Source organism: Nerophis lumbriciformis, linkage group LG06, assembly GCF_033978685.3.
Source record: "Nerophis lumbriciformis linkage group LG06, RoL_Nlum_v2.1, whole genome shotgun sequence".
Lineage (NCBI taxonomy): Eukaryota > Metazoa > Chordata > Actinopteri > Syngnathiformes > Syngnathidae > Nerophis > Nerophis lumbriciformis.
In genome coordinates, this window is record NC_084553.2 from 31,384,634 (window position 1) to 31,399,142 (window position 14,509).

The following is a 14,509-nucleotide window of genomic DNA, read 5'->3' on the forward strand; positions in this document are numbered from 1 at the left end:
GACGAAAAGGCCACCTATGTTGACGTCATCGTGAATTAGACATTTTTAAGCGCGTCCAGTCGAGCTCATAAACGCCACCATGGCCTCTAAAAGGAAACAGTGTTACTCTATAAAGTCAAACAAGAGGAAAAACAAGACAAATAATTGTGAAACAACAGCAGAACTGTGCCTTGTTGTTAGAGACGAGAACGTGAGGAGGACAGTGAAGGAGGCGTGGAACCAGAAGTCCCACTATACCCACGGTCCGTGAAGTCAACACAGCCCTACGAGCTAGTTAGCTTGGGTATTTGTAGCTAGGCTAACATTGACAGCAAATAGCTGTAAATGCAACTTTTTGTTTTACACATATGTTGATATAAAAAAAAGTACATAAATATAAAACAACTGCATTAATCGTCTCTCACTGACAATGGCTATTCTAGTTAAACTTTTAAAATCATGATGAAAATGTACTAATTTAACAATATGTCTATTATCTTCTTGGTTGTTGGCCATTAAGTATTTAATGATTGCAAGTAAAATATCAAATAGTTTTGTAGTTAACATATCCATCATGTTATTGCGCAGGTGATTTGGAGTTAGACTGTCAGCCTTTTCCTCACTGCGTCATCAAAAACTTCATCCACGGTGGGAATTTTTTGGAGAACCTGCAGAGAGAACTACTCACACTCAACTTTCACACCAAGTCCAACGATCTATACAAATTTAAACAGGTAACTTCAAATATTTTCCTTGTTGGTTTATGCATTTTTTATTTATTTTATTATTTATCTATTCTCACAATATAAACAGTACAATAGGTAACATTGTAAAAACAACAACATGGAGACAAGAAATTAGTAATGAGAAATACATAATAAGAAATAAGTTCAGGTGAGAAAATAAACCCAAAAAGGCGTATGCAAGGTTCTCACCTCAGGCAGTAAATTAACAAACACAATTAAACATAGTATATAGAAAAAAAATAAGATAACAAGTAGTCTACCTACTAGGTGATGGTGTGTGTGTGAGGAAGTAATAGGTCTACTTTATAAGGTAAGAACCAGAGGTGGGACCAAGTCATTGTTTTGCAAGTCACAAGTAAGTCTCAAGTCTTTGCCCTCAAGTCCGAGTCAAGTCCCGAGTCAAGACAGGCAAGCCCCGAGTCAAGTCCAAAGTCAAGACTGGAAAGTCTCAAGTCAAGTCCTAAGTCCTGCATTTTGAGTTTCGAGTCCTTTCAAGTCCTTTTAACCACAGACTAATATATTAACACAGACTGTGTATGCTTTTCAAACGCTGTATTTATTTATTAAAACAAGTGCATTTTAAATTGCAGGAAAGAAAATTGTGCTGACATTGCACTTTATAATAGCACTATTAACCAGTCATTTTAAACATTAACTCATTCCTTTACAGAACAAACACATTGAAAAATAAAGTGCAAATGTACTTATTTGTACAAAAGTGTTAACATTGAAAAAACATGACATATACGTGAACATAACAAAAAAGTTGTACTTTTTATATGTCAGGGCCCTATGCTGCATTGCATTTGCAAAAGACCAAATTAGCCAAGAGTCTGTCAGTCATTTGTGCACGATGGGGGCGTAGTATGATGCCACCATGGCTGAAAACTCGCTCCACTGGAGCACTGGAGGCAGGCACTGCCAAGACTCTCATGGCCACTCGGAACAGTGAAGGAAGAGTCTTCATGTTCAATGCCCAGAACAAAAGGGGGGAGAGAGTTGTTTTGGGTTGGTGCACTACTTGTAAGTGTATCTTGTGTTTTTTATGTTGATTTAATTAAAAAAAGAAAAAAAGAAAAAATTATTTCTTGTGCGGCCCGATACCAATCGATCCACGGACCAGTACCGGGCCACGGCCCGGTGGTTGGGGACCACTGAGGTAAACAACCAACAGTATGTCAGAAAGCTAGCTAAAACGGTACACATATTTATAATATAGTATACATTTTAACTGACCTTTATTTTACTATTTTTGTCTTTTTTTAGGTGGCTAAAATACGCGGTGCTGCTGACCGCCGTCTAACGTTACGTGTGATATATTGACTAACGTAACCCTGCTTAAAAAAAATCACTGAACAAAAAGTATGAATAAGGTAGTGAACTGCAACAGATTCCCGTGTTTGCAATAACGTTATAACGTTAGCAGTGAGTTTATAGCCTCACTGATTTAACTACACAGCAAATAAAAGTCACGTTACTTAGCCAATAAACGTTATCTTACATTCAAAACTTACCGTTCTTTGTGCAACTTCAAATGCCGGACGAAGTTGGAAGTTGTTGCCTCTCCATCAGTAATTTTCGAACCGCATGTGTTGCATACTGCAAACCGTTTTGTGTTGACCACCTCGTAATTTTTATACCCAAACAAAATTATTTTAGGTATCATTTTTTGTTCACTGGCGTGTGGTTTGGACATGTCTTCTTCGTTGGTTGTCCTGCAATTTGATTGGATGAATGCTGTGTGATGAAAACAAAGTAGATCTAATTTGATTGGCTGTTGTACTGAGACCACACCAGCTGACACACGCAACGCTGATAGACAAGTACACAATGAAAAATACGGAGCGCTCCCGAATAACTTTTTCATCTTTGGGTTTTGGGGAAAGTAGCAAGTCATGTCAAGTCATGTCAATTCAAAAGGCTCAAGTCCAAGTGAAGTCACAAGTCATTGATGTTAAAGTCTAAGTCGAGTTGCAAGTCTTTTTACATTTTGTCAAGTCGAGTCTAAAGTCATCAAATTCATGACTCGAGTCTGACTCGAGTCCAAGTCATGTGACTTGAGTCCACACCTCTGGTAAGAACAGATGGAGAATGTTGATTCATCAGGCTGGCCCTTGATCTATGTTTAAAGTTAGTGCGTGAAGATGAGGAGTTTGGTCACTTTTTCAAAAATGATTTCTACCTACAGTCTGATGACTTGAGAAAGAGAACGGAGCCACACATCTCAGGGATAAGGTGAGTTTCTACTGTTTTGTTTCAGTAAGACAGAAACAGTTTCGTAAAATGTGGATGAGCGACATAGATGATAAATGGGAGCTGGCTGTAATTACACTTGATTACAGGGCTGCCCCAGGCTAAATTGGGGTCCCAAGCAGAATTGTATTTGAATGTCCCCCTCCCCTTCAGTTTAAGTCTCTAAAGCACTTTGGGTGGCATTTATTTTTATGTATGAAACACGCTTTATAAATATCGTTGGATTTGATTTGATTACACAATTTTTTCACACTTTTTAAATGTGTTAAATAATTTTGAATTTTAACAAAATTAATATTGAATTTAATTTGATGCATGTTTAGTATAAAACACCTTCATGGGAAATCAATGTTTCAATAAGTTGTGTTTTTAGTGCAAAATAATAAATTTAACAAAATGAAAACACGAAATTGAACTATTTTTATCCCTATACATTGAATTAGCAACCAAGCACTAACAGTGTGCGCCACAATAAACATTAAGAATTTGGAGAATTTTGCTGCTAAATTCTTATTAGTGCCTTCAAATGATTAATTTTTAAATCGTGCATTTTGATTAATTGCAGTCAATTACTTGCATGCATAACTTAAATTTGGGATCCCAATATGTTGACATAAATACAATCTAATTGTCTGAATGTACCACATGAGCATTTTTAAACACTTTACTTGAATGCACGTCATTTATTTGTTCAAAATCTTCTTAACTGTTTCATCTAAAGTACCGTCGAGGTGACTGTTGACCGTAAAGAAACCTGCTGCGGCTTTAAGGTAACCAACCATCTGTGGTTAAGGTAAAGGATCATGTCCTGTCACAAATTCCGTGATTAATCTGCAAATATACATGATTAAAGCGATAATGTTTTGTGAATAAACGCATGAGTTAACTCGTTAACTTTGACAGCCCAAATTCTAAAGGCTATAATGAAAAAATAAATATGAAGCGCCCTGTCATTCATTAATTGACAGGATCAGGGGGGGCCTTATGTGATTATGTTTCAACTTTGAGGTATGTCCAGTCATTTACTTTCCCCAAATGATTAGACAGTATGATTCTAATCTAGATCGTGACCATCATCAATATTAAGACAGGTTCAAAGAAAATTAGGCCATTGGACACATTTATGGCTTTCTATTGCCACCAGAGGGAGCCAGAGATTACTCTTGATGCCCAATTAGTATACTGTTTTTTTTATTTGCAAGTGAACATCCCAAATATAGCAGTAATTCACATTATTAATAGAACACTCTGACACTGCCTTCTTCTTTACTGTAGATCTTTGTATTTTTGAATACAGAGTTAATAATACACTGTAATTCATGAAAATGTCAATACATTGATTCTAAACAGCTGCTAAGCATCAGGCCTCTAAATAAGAGAGCATCACAGAATTTAAATCAATGCAACACACGTTTTGTGTCATTACAGAAGCAAGATTTAATCTGATTTAGAATGCCGATACAATGCTTTTGAAAAAACAACAAGCTTAATTTGTTCTAAATATGTATTTATGATATGCACCTCCTGGAGCAATCCACCCTGGTGAATGTGAACCATGATTAAAAGCAAAATGAAGGCTTCCTCTTTGGCTCGTTTATTATTCATGTTGCAACAAAATGTCACGGCAGATTGAAACCATAGATGCAGCTGCCTCTAGACTGAGACCTCCAACAGCTCTAACCAACACATAAACTGCTTCCTTGTCACACTCCTGTTTAGTAGAGGTCGATTAAAAATATAGAATTCAAAATTAATCTATAATTTCAGGTCAGCACTGTTTGGACAATTCCGGCTATGGCTTGAAGAAGTTCTGGGGGTCAAATTGGAGCCCACTGTGGATATTTCTTGTGCCAAATATGAATACACAGGTGAGCATCAGCACAAAGTTTTCAGCTGAAAGAATTATTGTGTTGTTTTCATGTATTTCTCACATGTTTCCAGATGTGCTTTTGTGTCACGATGATGAACTGGAAGGCAGGCGTGTTGCTTTCATTCTCTACCTTGTACCTCAATGGCAGAGCAGCGATGGGGGATCCCTTGATCTTTACACAACAGACCGTCAGTTTATGTTTTAGTCCTGCATTGCGACAATCAGCGTCTTTAGTAACAAAATTCTTGTTATTAGGTCATTGCCAACCACGGAGTGTTGCCAAATCACTTGTGCCTTCTTGGAACACACTCGTACTTTTTGAAGTGTCTCCAGTCTCCTTTCATCAAGTAAGAGTTATCTTCTTTTTAATCAAAGAGACAAATAGTGGACATGTTTGCATATGTCCAGGTGTCTGAGGTTTTGTCAGAGGACAAATGTCGTCTATCTCTGAGTGGCTGGTTTCACGGTCCATCACTGGAACGTCCTCCCCGCCATGTAGAACCTCCCATCACAAGGAGTCCACACTTACCAAGAGACGTGAGTTTTTTTAAAGTCAAAAGTGCACATTGATTGAACTCTGTGCTGATTGTTGTGTCTGCATGTCAAATCAAAGGAGACAGTGCTGCTAGAGTGGGTAAATCCCATCTACTTGGATATTTCCCACCAGGAGCACATTCAAGGAGAGTTTGAGGACAATTCGGAAATCCAGCTTAAAGATTTTCTCAGGGTAAATGTGTTTCATGCTTTAAACAACAGTGAAATCTCTAGTGTTGAACACAATCGGACACTAAGGGCCTGGTTCACTAAAGGTGTTTGTGTCTAAAACACGTGCAAACATGATAACACTCGCAAAGCTGATCCACTAAACGTGTGCAAAGTGAATTGCGTCTGTTAAGAGAACAGACCAAGGCGTGCAATCCATTTTGCGTCTCTGTCTTCATTAATATGCAGAATATACTGTATGTTGATCATCAAAACACCCACAATACTGGGAGGAGAAGATGCATTATAATAATTAAGCACGCGCAATGTGATTTATCAACACTCATCACCATTTTGCGAGCACTATTTTGCGTTTTATTTAACACGTGTCAGAAGGACGTGTCAACTGACAGTTCCACGCACGCCTGCGCGACCAGTGCTTGCACTGCACAGACAGACGATCGACAAATGAGAATTCTTCGTCCTACGTGTGTCAACATTTTGGACGGTCAAAAATCATATCTATTCAGCAAAATAATTATATATTTTTTTAACTGCGAGATGACTTAAATGGCTGAATAAAACAAATTAAATTGATGCGTTTTTTGTCCTTTTGTATTTTTTTAATGATGTTCGTTTTTTTCATATAGAATTTTTATTATTAAAATATTTCTTATGTGAAAGAAACTTTTACATATGCATTTGTTTGCATCTTGCTAGGAGTAAGTCCAGCTCCCTACTAAGTGATTTGATGTAAAAAAAAAAAAAAAAAGAATTTTTTTTTAATTACATCAAGTGAATTGATTCATTCCAGGCTCCAACTATCACCTCCATAAACCAATATTAAATGTACAGCCGATGTTTTGAGTAACATTTTAAAATAGTACAGTTGAACCTCAATTTGCGAACTTCATTAGTTTTTGAACAGGGTTCGTAAATAGAAAGGTTTGTATATTGAAGCACATCTCTCCATTAGAAACAATGTAAACATAAATAATGGGTTTCAGCCTCGACAAAAGTTCATGTTTTAGTAAACGTTTGTACACTTTCAACACAATATAAAGCGCTGTACAGTACTGTATATCAGATAAACATGGATCAACTTTCTATTTAATAACAAAGCCAAAACAACAACTGGCTAAACCGTCCCTTTTCCTATGCGGCCGCCACACGCACACATACTGTAACTATCCCAAGGGTGCACTCAGTTTAAAATTACAAAACTCCTTAACTTTAACAGCCAGATCGCAACAATAATTAGGAATAAAACAAAATAAACCCACTTTACCTTGTTTTGTTTAATCTTCCTGGTGTGCAGCGGAAGGTAGGGGGATTGGGGAGAACAGTGTCGACAACGCTGTGGATACTTCCTGACTGTTTTAAACCACACATCGCTTGTGCATTGTTTCCTTTAGACTCATATTGAGCTAGCATAACTAGAAAAGTGCTGTAAAAAGGCTAAAAACACTTCACACAAAGTAGCACCTAGCACAGTAGCTAATGACAGGACAGAGATTAATTAGCCCACCCACAATGGATGGGCTGCCAGGCAAACAATCAATCAATGTTCACTTATATAGCCCTAAATCACAAGTGTCTCAAAGGGCTGCACAAGCCACAACAACATCCTCTGCTCACATCAGGGCAAGAAAAAACTCAACCCAATGGGACAATGAGAAACCTTGAAGGGCACCGCAGATGTGGTTCCCCAAGATCTGCTGACATCTCACGTGATGTCACAGTAGGGATGAATATCTTTCACATTTGAACCGATTCGTTACCAATTGGTACGGTACCAGCTGATAATGATAACTATGCTGTCCAGTTGTTATGTCTTGTTTTTTTACACTTCTGAGTATAATTTGAAAACATTATACAGGTAAAAGCCAGTAAATTAGAATATTTTGAAAAACTTGATTTATTTCAGTAATTGCATTCAAAAGGTGTAACTTGTACATTATATTTATTCATTGCACACAGACTGATGCATTCAAATGTTTATTTCATTTAATTTTGATGATTTGAAGTGGCAACAAATGAAAATCCAAAATTCCGTGTGTCACAAAATTAGAATATTACTTAAGGCTAATACAAAAAAGGGGTTTTTTAGAAATGTTGGCCAACTGAAAAGTATGAAAATGAAAAATATGAGCATGTACAATACTCAATACTTGGTTGGAGCTCCTTTTGCCTCAATTACTGCGTTAATGCGGCGTGGCATGGAGTCGATGAGTTTCTGGCACTGCTCAGGTGTTATGAGAGCCCAGGTTGCTTTGATAGTGGCCTTCAACTCTTCTGCGTTTTTGGGTCTGGCATTCTGCATCTTCCTTTTCACAATACCCCACAGATTTTCTATGGGGCTAAGGTCAGGGGAGTTGGCGGGCCAATTTAGAACAGAAATACCATGGTCCGTAAACTAGCCACGGGTAGATTTTGCGCTGTGTGCAGGCGCCAAGTCCTGTTGGAACTTGAAATCTCCATCTCCATAGAGCAGGTCAGCAGCAGGAAGCATGAAGTGCTCTAAAACTTGCTGGTAGACGGCTGCGTTGACCCTGGATCTCAGGAAACAGAGTGGACCGACACCAGCAGATGACATGGCACCCCAAACCATCACTGATGGTGGAAACTTTACACTAGACTTCAGGCAACGTGGATCCTGTGCCTCTCCTGTCTTCCTCCAGACTCTGGGACCTCGATTTCCAAAGGAAATGCAAAATTTGCATGGTTGGGTGATGGTTTGGGGTGCCATGTCATCTGCTGGTGTCGGTCCACTCTGTTTCCTGAGATCCAGGGTCAACGCAGCCGTCTACCAGCAAGTTTTAGAGCACTTCATGCTTCCTGCTGCTGACCTGCTCTATGGAGATGGAGATTTCAAGTTCCAACAGGACTTGGCGCCTGCACACAGCGCAAAATCTACCCCTGCCTGGTTTACGGACCATGGTATTTCGTTCTAAATTGGCCCGCCAACTCCCCTGACCTTAGCCCCATAGAAAATCTGTGGGGTATTGTGAAAAGGAAGATGCAGAATGCCAGACCCAAAAACGCAGAAGAGTTGAAGGCCACTATCAGAGCAACCTGGGCTCTCATAACACCTGAGCAGTGCCAGAAACTCATCGACTCCATGCCACGCCGCATTAACGCAGTAATTGAGGCAAAAGGAGCTCCAACCAAGTATTGAGTATTGTACATGCTCATATTTTTCATTTTCATACTTTTCAGTTGGCCAACATTTCTAAAAGTCCCTTTTTTGTATTAGCCTTAAGTAATATTCTAATTTTGTGACACACGGAATTTTGGATTTTCATTTGTTGCCACTTCAAATCATCAAAATTAAATGAAATAAACATTTGAATGCATCAGTCTGTGTGCAATGAATAAATATAATGTACAAGTTACACCTTTTGAATGCAATTACTGAAATAAATCAAGTTTTTCAAAATATTCTAATTTACTGGCTTTTACCTGTATATTAGACATTGCATGCAGTTGCAATTCCAACTTTGCCATTAAGTTGAATGTGCCAGTAGTATTTTTTTGAGTCTTACAAAGTGATTGTACTGTAAATATTGTACTTACTACACACCGGCCGTTTAATTGTAATGTGCATCTTAGTTCTAGTTTTGATCACCAAATTCGGAGGTGTTGAAATCTCCATGTAAAATCAATAATGCTAATCGGTAGCATGTATATTGACAATTCAATGTAAATTAGCATTGAGCTAGCGTGTGTCAAAAAGTGTAGCCTTACTGTTGTTTCGAATCCTTTCTATTAGGTATTCTTGCTTTGTTGCCATGGAAAATTGGAACATTACTTCGAGGCAGTCCGGCTGAGTCCACTCTAAGTACTTGTTTCATTGCCAAGTGCTGGAGCCGGTGCCGAATATGATGTCACATGCAACGAAGGTATCAAAATATTGTCCATTAGTTTGATTTTACGTCAATCGGCACCCGGTAGTGCCGACAGATTTTGGTCGGTACCTATAAAAGTAACACATTTGGTAGCCATTCCTATGTCAAACATGATGATGGATTGACTTCCAAGGCATATTTTCCAGAAAATTGTACAACTTTTGTTATGTTCCTCTTCCTGATTGTGTGCATGAATGTGTTATCAGAAGGAGAAATTCAGCCAGGTGAGTGATGCCCTAAAGCTCGCGCAGATTCAGTGGACGAGGAAAGGCCCTGCCAATAAGAGGTGGGGGTTGCTCCGCACATGATCTATGCTTTTCACAGATTATTTGCCTTTTTGTGTGTGATTGTTTAATTTTTATGCACTTAGATGCTATGAAACAGCCTGTCTGGACACCTTGCCTCAGTGTGTGAGTGCTTGTTGGGAGCTGCTTCGTTCAGAGTCCTTCTTCCTGCTCCTCTCCAACTTTACAGGCCTTCGATTGCATTACTTGTGCCCAGCTGATGATGATGATGATGATGATGATGATGATGATAAGGGTGATAATGAAAATAAAGATGAAGAGAAAAAGAAAAGCAACGTAATGGATGAAGAAGCCACAGGCTCTTCAGATGAAACAGCAGATAAAAGCAAAGGTGTGTATATTCAAAAGTTTGCAGAAAATGTGTTTTTCTGCAGCTACATTTTTATTTTATTTCCCTACTCAGAGCCGAGCACACCCCATTGTTGCGGTGAAGTGCGACGATGGTCCCATGGCAGCTACACTTTACTGCACGATGGAGAGGCAGCACAAACAGAATATGCACTGGACCTCATCTTGCCTTTCAGCTGTGCAGGTGAGTCAACAAGGAGTATTCTCTCCCTCTCAATCTTTTACATTTCAGCAAGCATTTTATTATAGCTTCACAATACTTTAGAAATGACTATACAATAACTTGGTAGTAGAAGTCAAAGTACACCTTGGAAAGCAGTACAAATTCATTATTCACCGAAAATAAATCAACACACCGCCATTATAGTGTAAATAGCTGGCAACATACAGTATGTGAGTACACCTCGCAGGGAACATGTCCAAATTGTGTCCAAAGTGTCAATAATGTAGTGTGGCGCCATTGTTGTCTAGCACTGCCCTAACCTCCCTTGGGCATGGAATTTACCGGAGCTGCACTGGTTGTTACTGGAATCCTTCTCCACTCCTCCGTGATGACATTGCTGGTGGTTGTTAGACACCTTGTGCTTGTCCACCACCATAATGTCACAGTACATGTTGGTGTTCATTTTTCTCTCTATGAACTGCAGCTCCTCAGTACCAGCAGCACTCATGCAGTCCAAGATAAGACGCTACCATTACAATGCTTGACTGTAGGCATGATACAATTATCTTGGTACTTGCTGTGTTGAGTCATTTTTAGTGACTAATAAATCCACACTGCTTTAGAAGCAGTTAAATGACTTACTTTAAAGTATATCCAAGTTTTATTTGAATTTGTATTATTTCTCTGCAGCCGTAAATGTTTTTAGTAATTGACTATTCAGTTCAGTTCAGTTTCAGTTTATTTCGAACATGCATAGTATGGATTTTCTATCAATTAGTTTGTTTGATTAATCAAGTAATTGGATAAAACGGTTTATAGCCTCAATGCGTATTAAGGGTAAATAGTCAAAATATACAAAGATTTTTATGTTTGCCATAATGTCGTTCTTTTTTTCAAATAAATGCATGTCATCGACATTAAAATGGCATTTTTACCATATGTGCATTTATATTAATAAATTGCAAATCGGTTGTTAACAGCCACGTACACTCTATTACAGCGGCTGTGCGGAAACTATGTTTGCGTATCTAAAGTTCGGGGAACTCCATTCAGTCTGGAATGTATCTATTTTTTTTAGCTACACTGAATAAACGATTAATCGAAGCAACAGAATATAAATCAAAGTTTTATCTCATCAAATTAATTGATTAATCGCTGCAGCCCTAGATAATTGGTAATAAAAATGCTTTGTAAAATGTGTTGCATGTAATGACTTAGTGAGCTACTGTAGATTATGAAACTAAGTGCAATTCTGCAACATTAGTTTTAAAAATGCAGGCTTATATCTTTTGTGGTAAAGAAGAAGGAGGAGCGTTATTTATAGCAGTCCTGATTGATATTATCATTATCTCCAGTGGGCAGCACGGTGGACGAGGGGTTAGTGTATCTGCCTCACAATACAAAGGTCCTGAGTAGTCCTGAGTTCAATCCCGGGCTCGGGATCTTTCTGTGTGGAGTTTGCATGTTCTCCCCGTGACTGCGTGGGTTCCCTCCGGGTACTACGGCTTCCTCCCACCTCCAAAGACATGCACCTGGGGATAGGTTGATTGGCAACACTAAATGGTCCCTAGTGTGTGAATGTGAGTGTGAATGTTGTCTGTCTATCTGTGTTGGCCCTGCGATGAGGTGGCGACTTGTCCAGGGTGTACCGCGCCTACCGCCCGAATGCAGCTGAGATAGGCTCCAGCGACCCCAAAAGGGACAAGCGGTAGAAAATGGATGGATGGATTATCTCCAGTTAGGTACTGACAGAATGTTGCTGGAAGTATGAGGATGTGATTCTTTCGTAGGAAGGTTGTACCTAGTTATCTAATACTACTGCCATGTAAAGGCGTAGAAAGATAAGAATAATTGTAAACCTAAAACACCCAACTGAATATTGACCCATCATCAATGCAGTGGCAGCCGCTGTTTTTTCAAGTAGAGGAAGCTCATTTTCAGCTTCTCTGTAAACACAAGTACAGTATTCAATAACAGATACAAGACATAAAGATGCTAGATTTGACAAAGAAAACGTCATTTAAAGTATTATATATTCTCTAGTTAAAATCGGAACAATGGAATAAAAAGTTGAAAAATGCTCTGGCAGTGGTTTATATTTGAAGATCACAGATTTGATATTTGTTTCTGTCCATGAAAAAGGGATTCAGCCTCAGACAGATCATCCAATCATCATGCTTAAGCCCAGCGTCCAGGCCAGCCGAGGCCAAGCCCACTTTCCATGCATTTACAGAGACGCTGAGCGTTCGATGTGCGGGACAAAGCCGAGCATTTATCTACTGGTTGTCTAGTTTGGCTGTAGTGGAACAACCCACTGTATGCTCCCACATTGATGTCAATGAACGCTCAGCTTCACCAATATTTAGTGACGCTACCACATGAATGAGAAGAAAGTCTTGTCAGTAGCTAATTCTGAACAAAAGTGAAACGCATTTTAGCGCATATTTAGTCAATGAATTATAAGCACAAAAGTGCATATTTAACCACTTATATTTTTACATTTTAAGGAAGCCCAGCTTCCCTTTCAGTCTTAGAACAATGATCAATGCAAGCCCTGAATCTGTTTTCCGGTTACACTTAGCACAGCCAGCACACTTTAGCCAGTACACTTACGCCAGTACAGTGGTCCCAGTTCATGTATTCATCAAGAGCCTCAAATTGTTGTTTTTTGTTGAATTAAGGGGCACACAAAGTCCTCCTGCAAGCACTACCCTGATCATTTGCTAGTATTGACTGGAAAATGTTCAGCCTACTGTACCTCTGACACAGCAATAGAATGAATGTATATATTTTGATTGTGTTCTTTGTTCCAAAAAACATGTATATACAATTTAGGTAAACGTTATAAAATGTGTTTTATTGACCAAAAAATAGGAAATAGGACCACATTTATTCTTCACTTACTTCATAAAGGGTTTCGAAGCCCTGTTCAAGCCTACCCCTAGCCTTGTGGTTGGCAAGCCACGATGTAGTATTGACTCTTATTTAGCTGAATAGGACACCTGCAACATTAGAAACATCTTTCAATATGATACAATGCATAACTACACTGCTATTCAACACAATCACAGTGATAAACATCCATCCATCCATCCATTTTCTACCGCTTATTCCCTTCTGGGTCGCGGGGGGCGCTAGAGCCTATCTCAGCTACAATTGGGCGGAAGGCGGTGTACACCCTGGACAAGTCGCCAACTCATCGCAGGGCCAACACAGATCGACAGACAACATTCACACTCACATTCACACACTAGGGCCAATTTTAGTGTTGCCAATCAACCTATCCCCAGGTGCATGTCTTTGGATAAACATACTATTATTAAATTATGACATCTAATAGTGTCAGTCAAAATTAAGATTATTATAGGCTCCATCGCCCCCCGCGACCCCGAAGGGAATAAGCGGTAGAAAATGGATGGATGGATGTGCTATCAGAAAGAGGAGTGTGAAGAGGGACACATGAGGACAACTGGATGGATGAAAGTAAAGGCTGATGAATTTTTCTTTTTTAGGTTGGCAGTCAGAGTGTGGAGGCTTCACTTGTTACGTTGCGAATGAAGAGGATGAGGAGGTGAGTGTTACCATGAGCATTAAGTACATTTTACATACATATTGCTGTCAATACTTAGTGATCGTCATAATCTCTTTTTCTGCTCTTTAAAGCTGCTGACGGTCAATCCAGAAGATAATTCCCTCGCTCTAGTCTACAGAGACAAGGAAACCCTGAAATTTGTCAAACATGTCAACCAGAAAAGCAACAGGGGTTGTTCTGGCAGAGTACTGTATGACTTCTCGTTTGTGTATTATGAATAAAATGTATATTGACCTTCCAAAACTAGTTTAAGTCATGTACTGTTTAAAAAAAAAGCATTCACCAAATGTGTGCATTCAGTTATTTTGGTCTCATTGACACTGCTACTTGTATCATGATAATGCACAGTATATGTTAAACTTTACTGTGACAGTATTGTGAGAAGGTGCTACTCATAGAAGTAAATAGCACACGTACAATAAAACACAGTAAGTGTAGGTTTTAATATACACATTAAACATAAGAAATGTAGACAACTCTTCCCTCTCATCAAACATTTATACGTTAGGTCGCTGTAAATTATGAAGAGTTGTACGCAGAATGAATGACGCTGCCCTACTTTCAAGCTTTCTCATCTATCCATCCATTCTACCGTTTGTCCCTCTCGGCCTGACTGTAAAAACAACACTTCTTTCCGGTTTAT

The 14,509-nt window shown here is 38.9% G+C and overlaps 1 protein-coding gene across 1 annotated transcript; it reads left to right on the forward strand.

Annotated features, from left to right (window-relative positions):
- Window positions 1-13: 13 nt before the first annotated feature.
- ogfod1 (2-oxoglutarate and iron-dependent oxygenase domain containing 1) lies at window positions 14-14,109 on the forward strand. Its single transcript, XM_061964130.2, has 13 exons — window positions 14-242; window positions 568-713; window positions 2,914-2,960; window positions 4,746-4,846; window positions 4,920-5,036; window positions 5,104-5,195; window positions 5,257-5,385; window positions 5,462-5,575; window positions 9,665-9,744; window positions 9,829-10,094; window positions 10,167-10,295; window positions 13,787-13,845; window positions 13,938-14,109. The coding sequence occupies exons 1-13, from the start codon at window positions 80-82 to the stop codon at window positions 14,085-14,087; spliced, it is 1,593 nt and encodes a 530-aa protein (XP_061820114.2). The 5' UTR covers window positions 14-79; the 3' UTR covers window positions 14,088-14,109.
- Window positions 14,110-14,509: the final 400 nt, after the last annotated feature.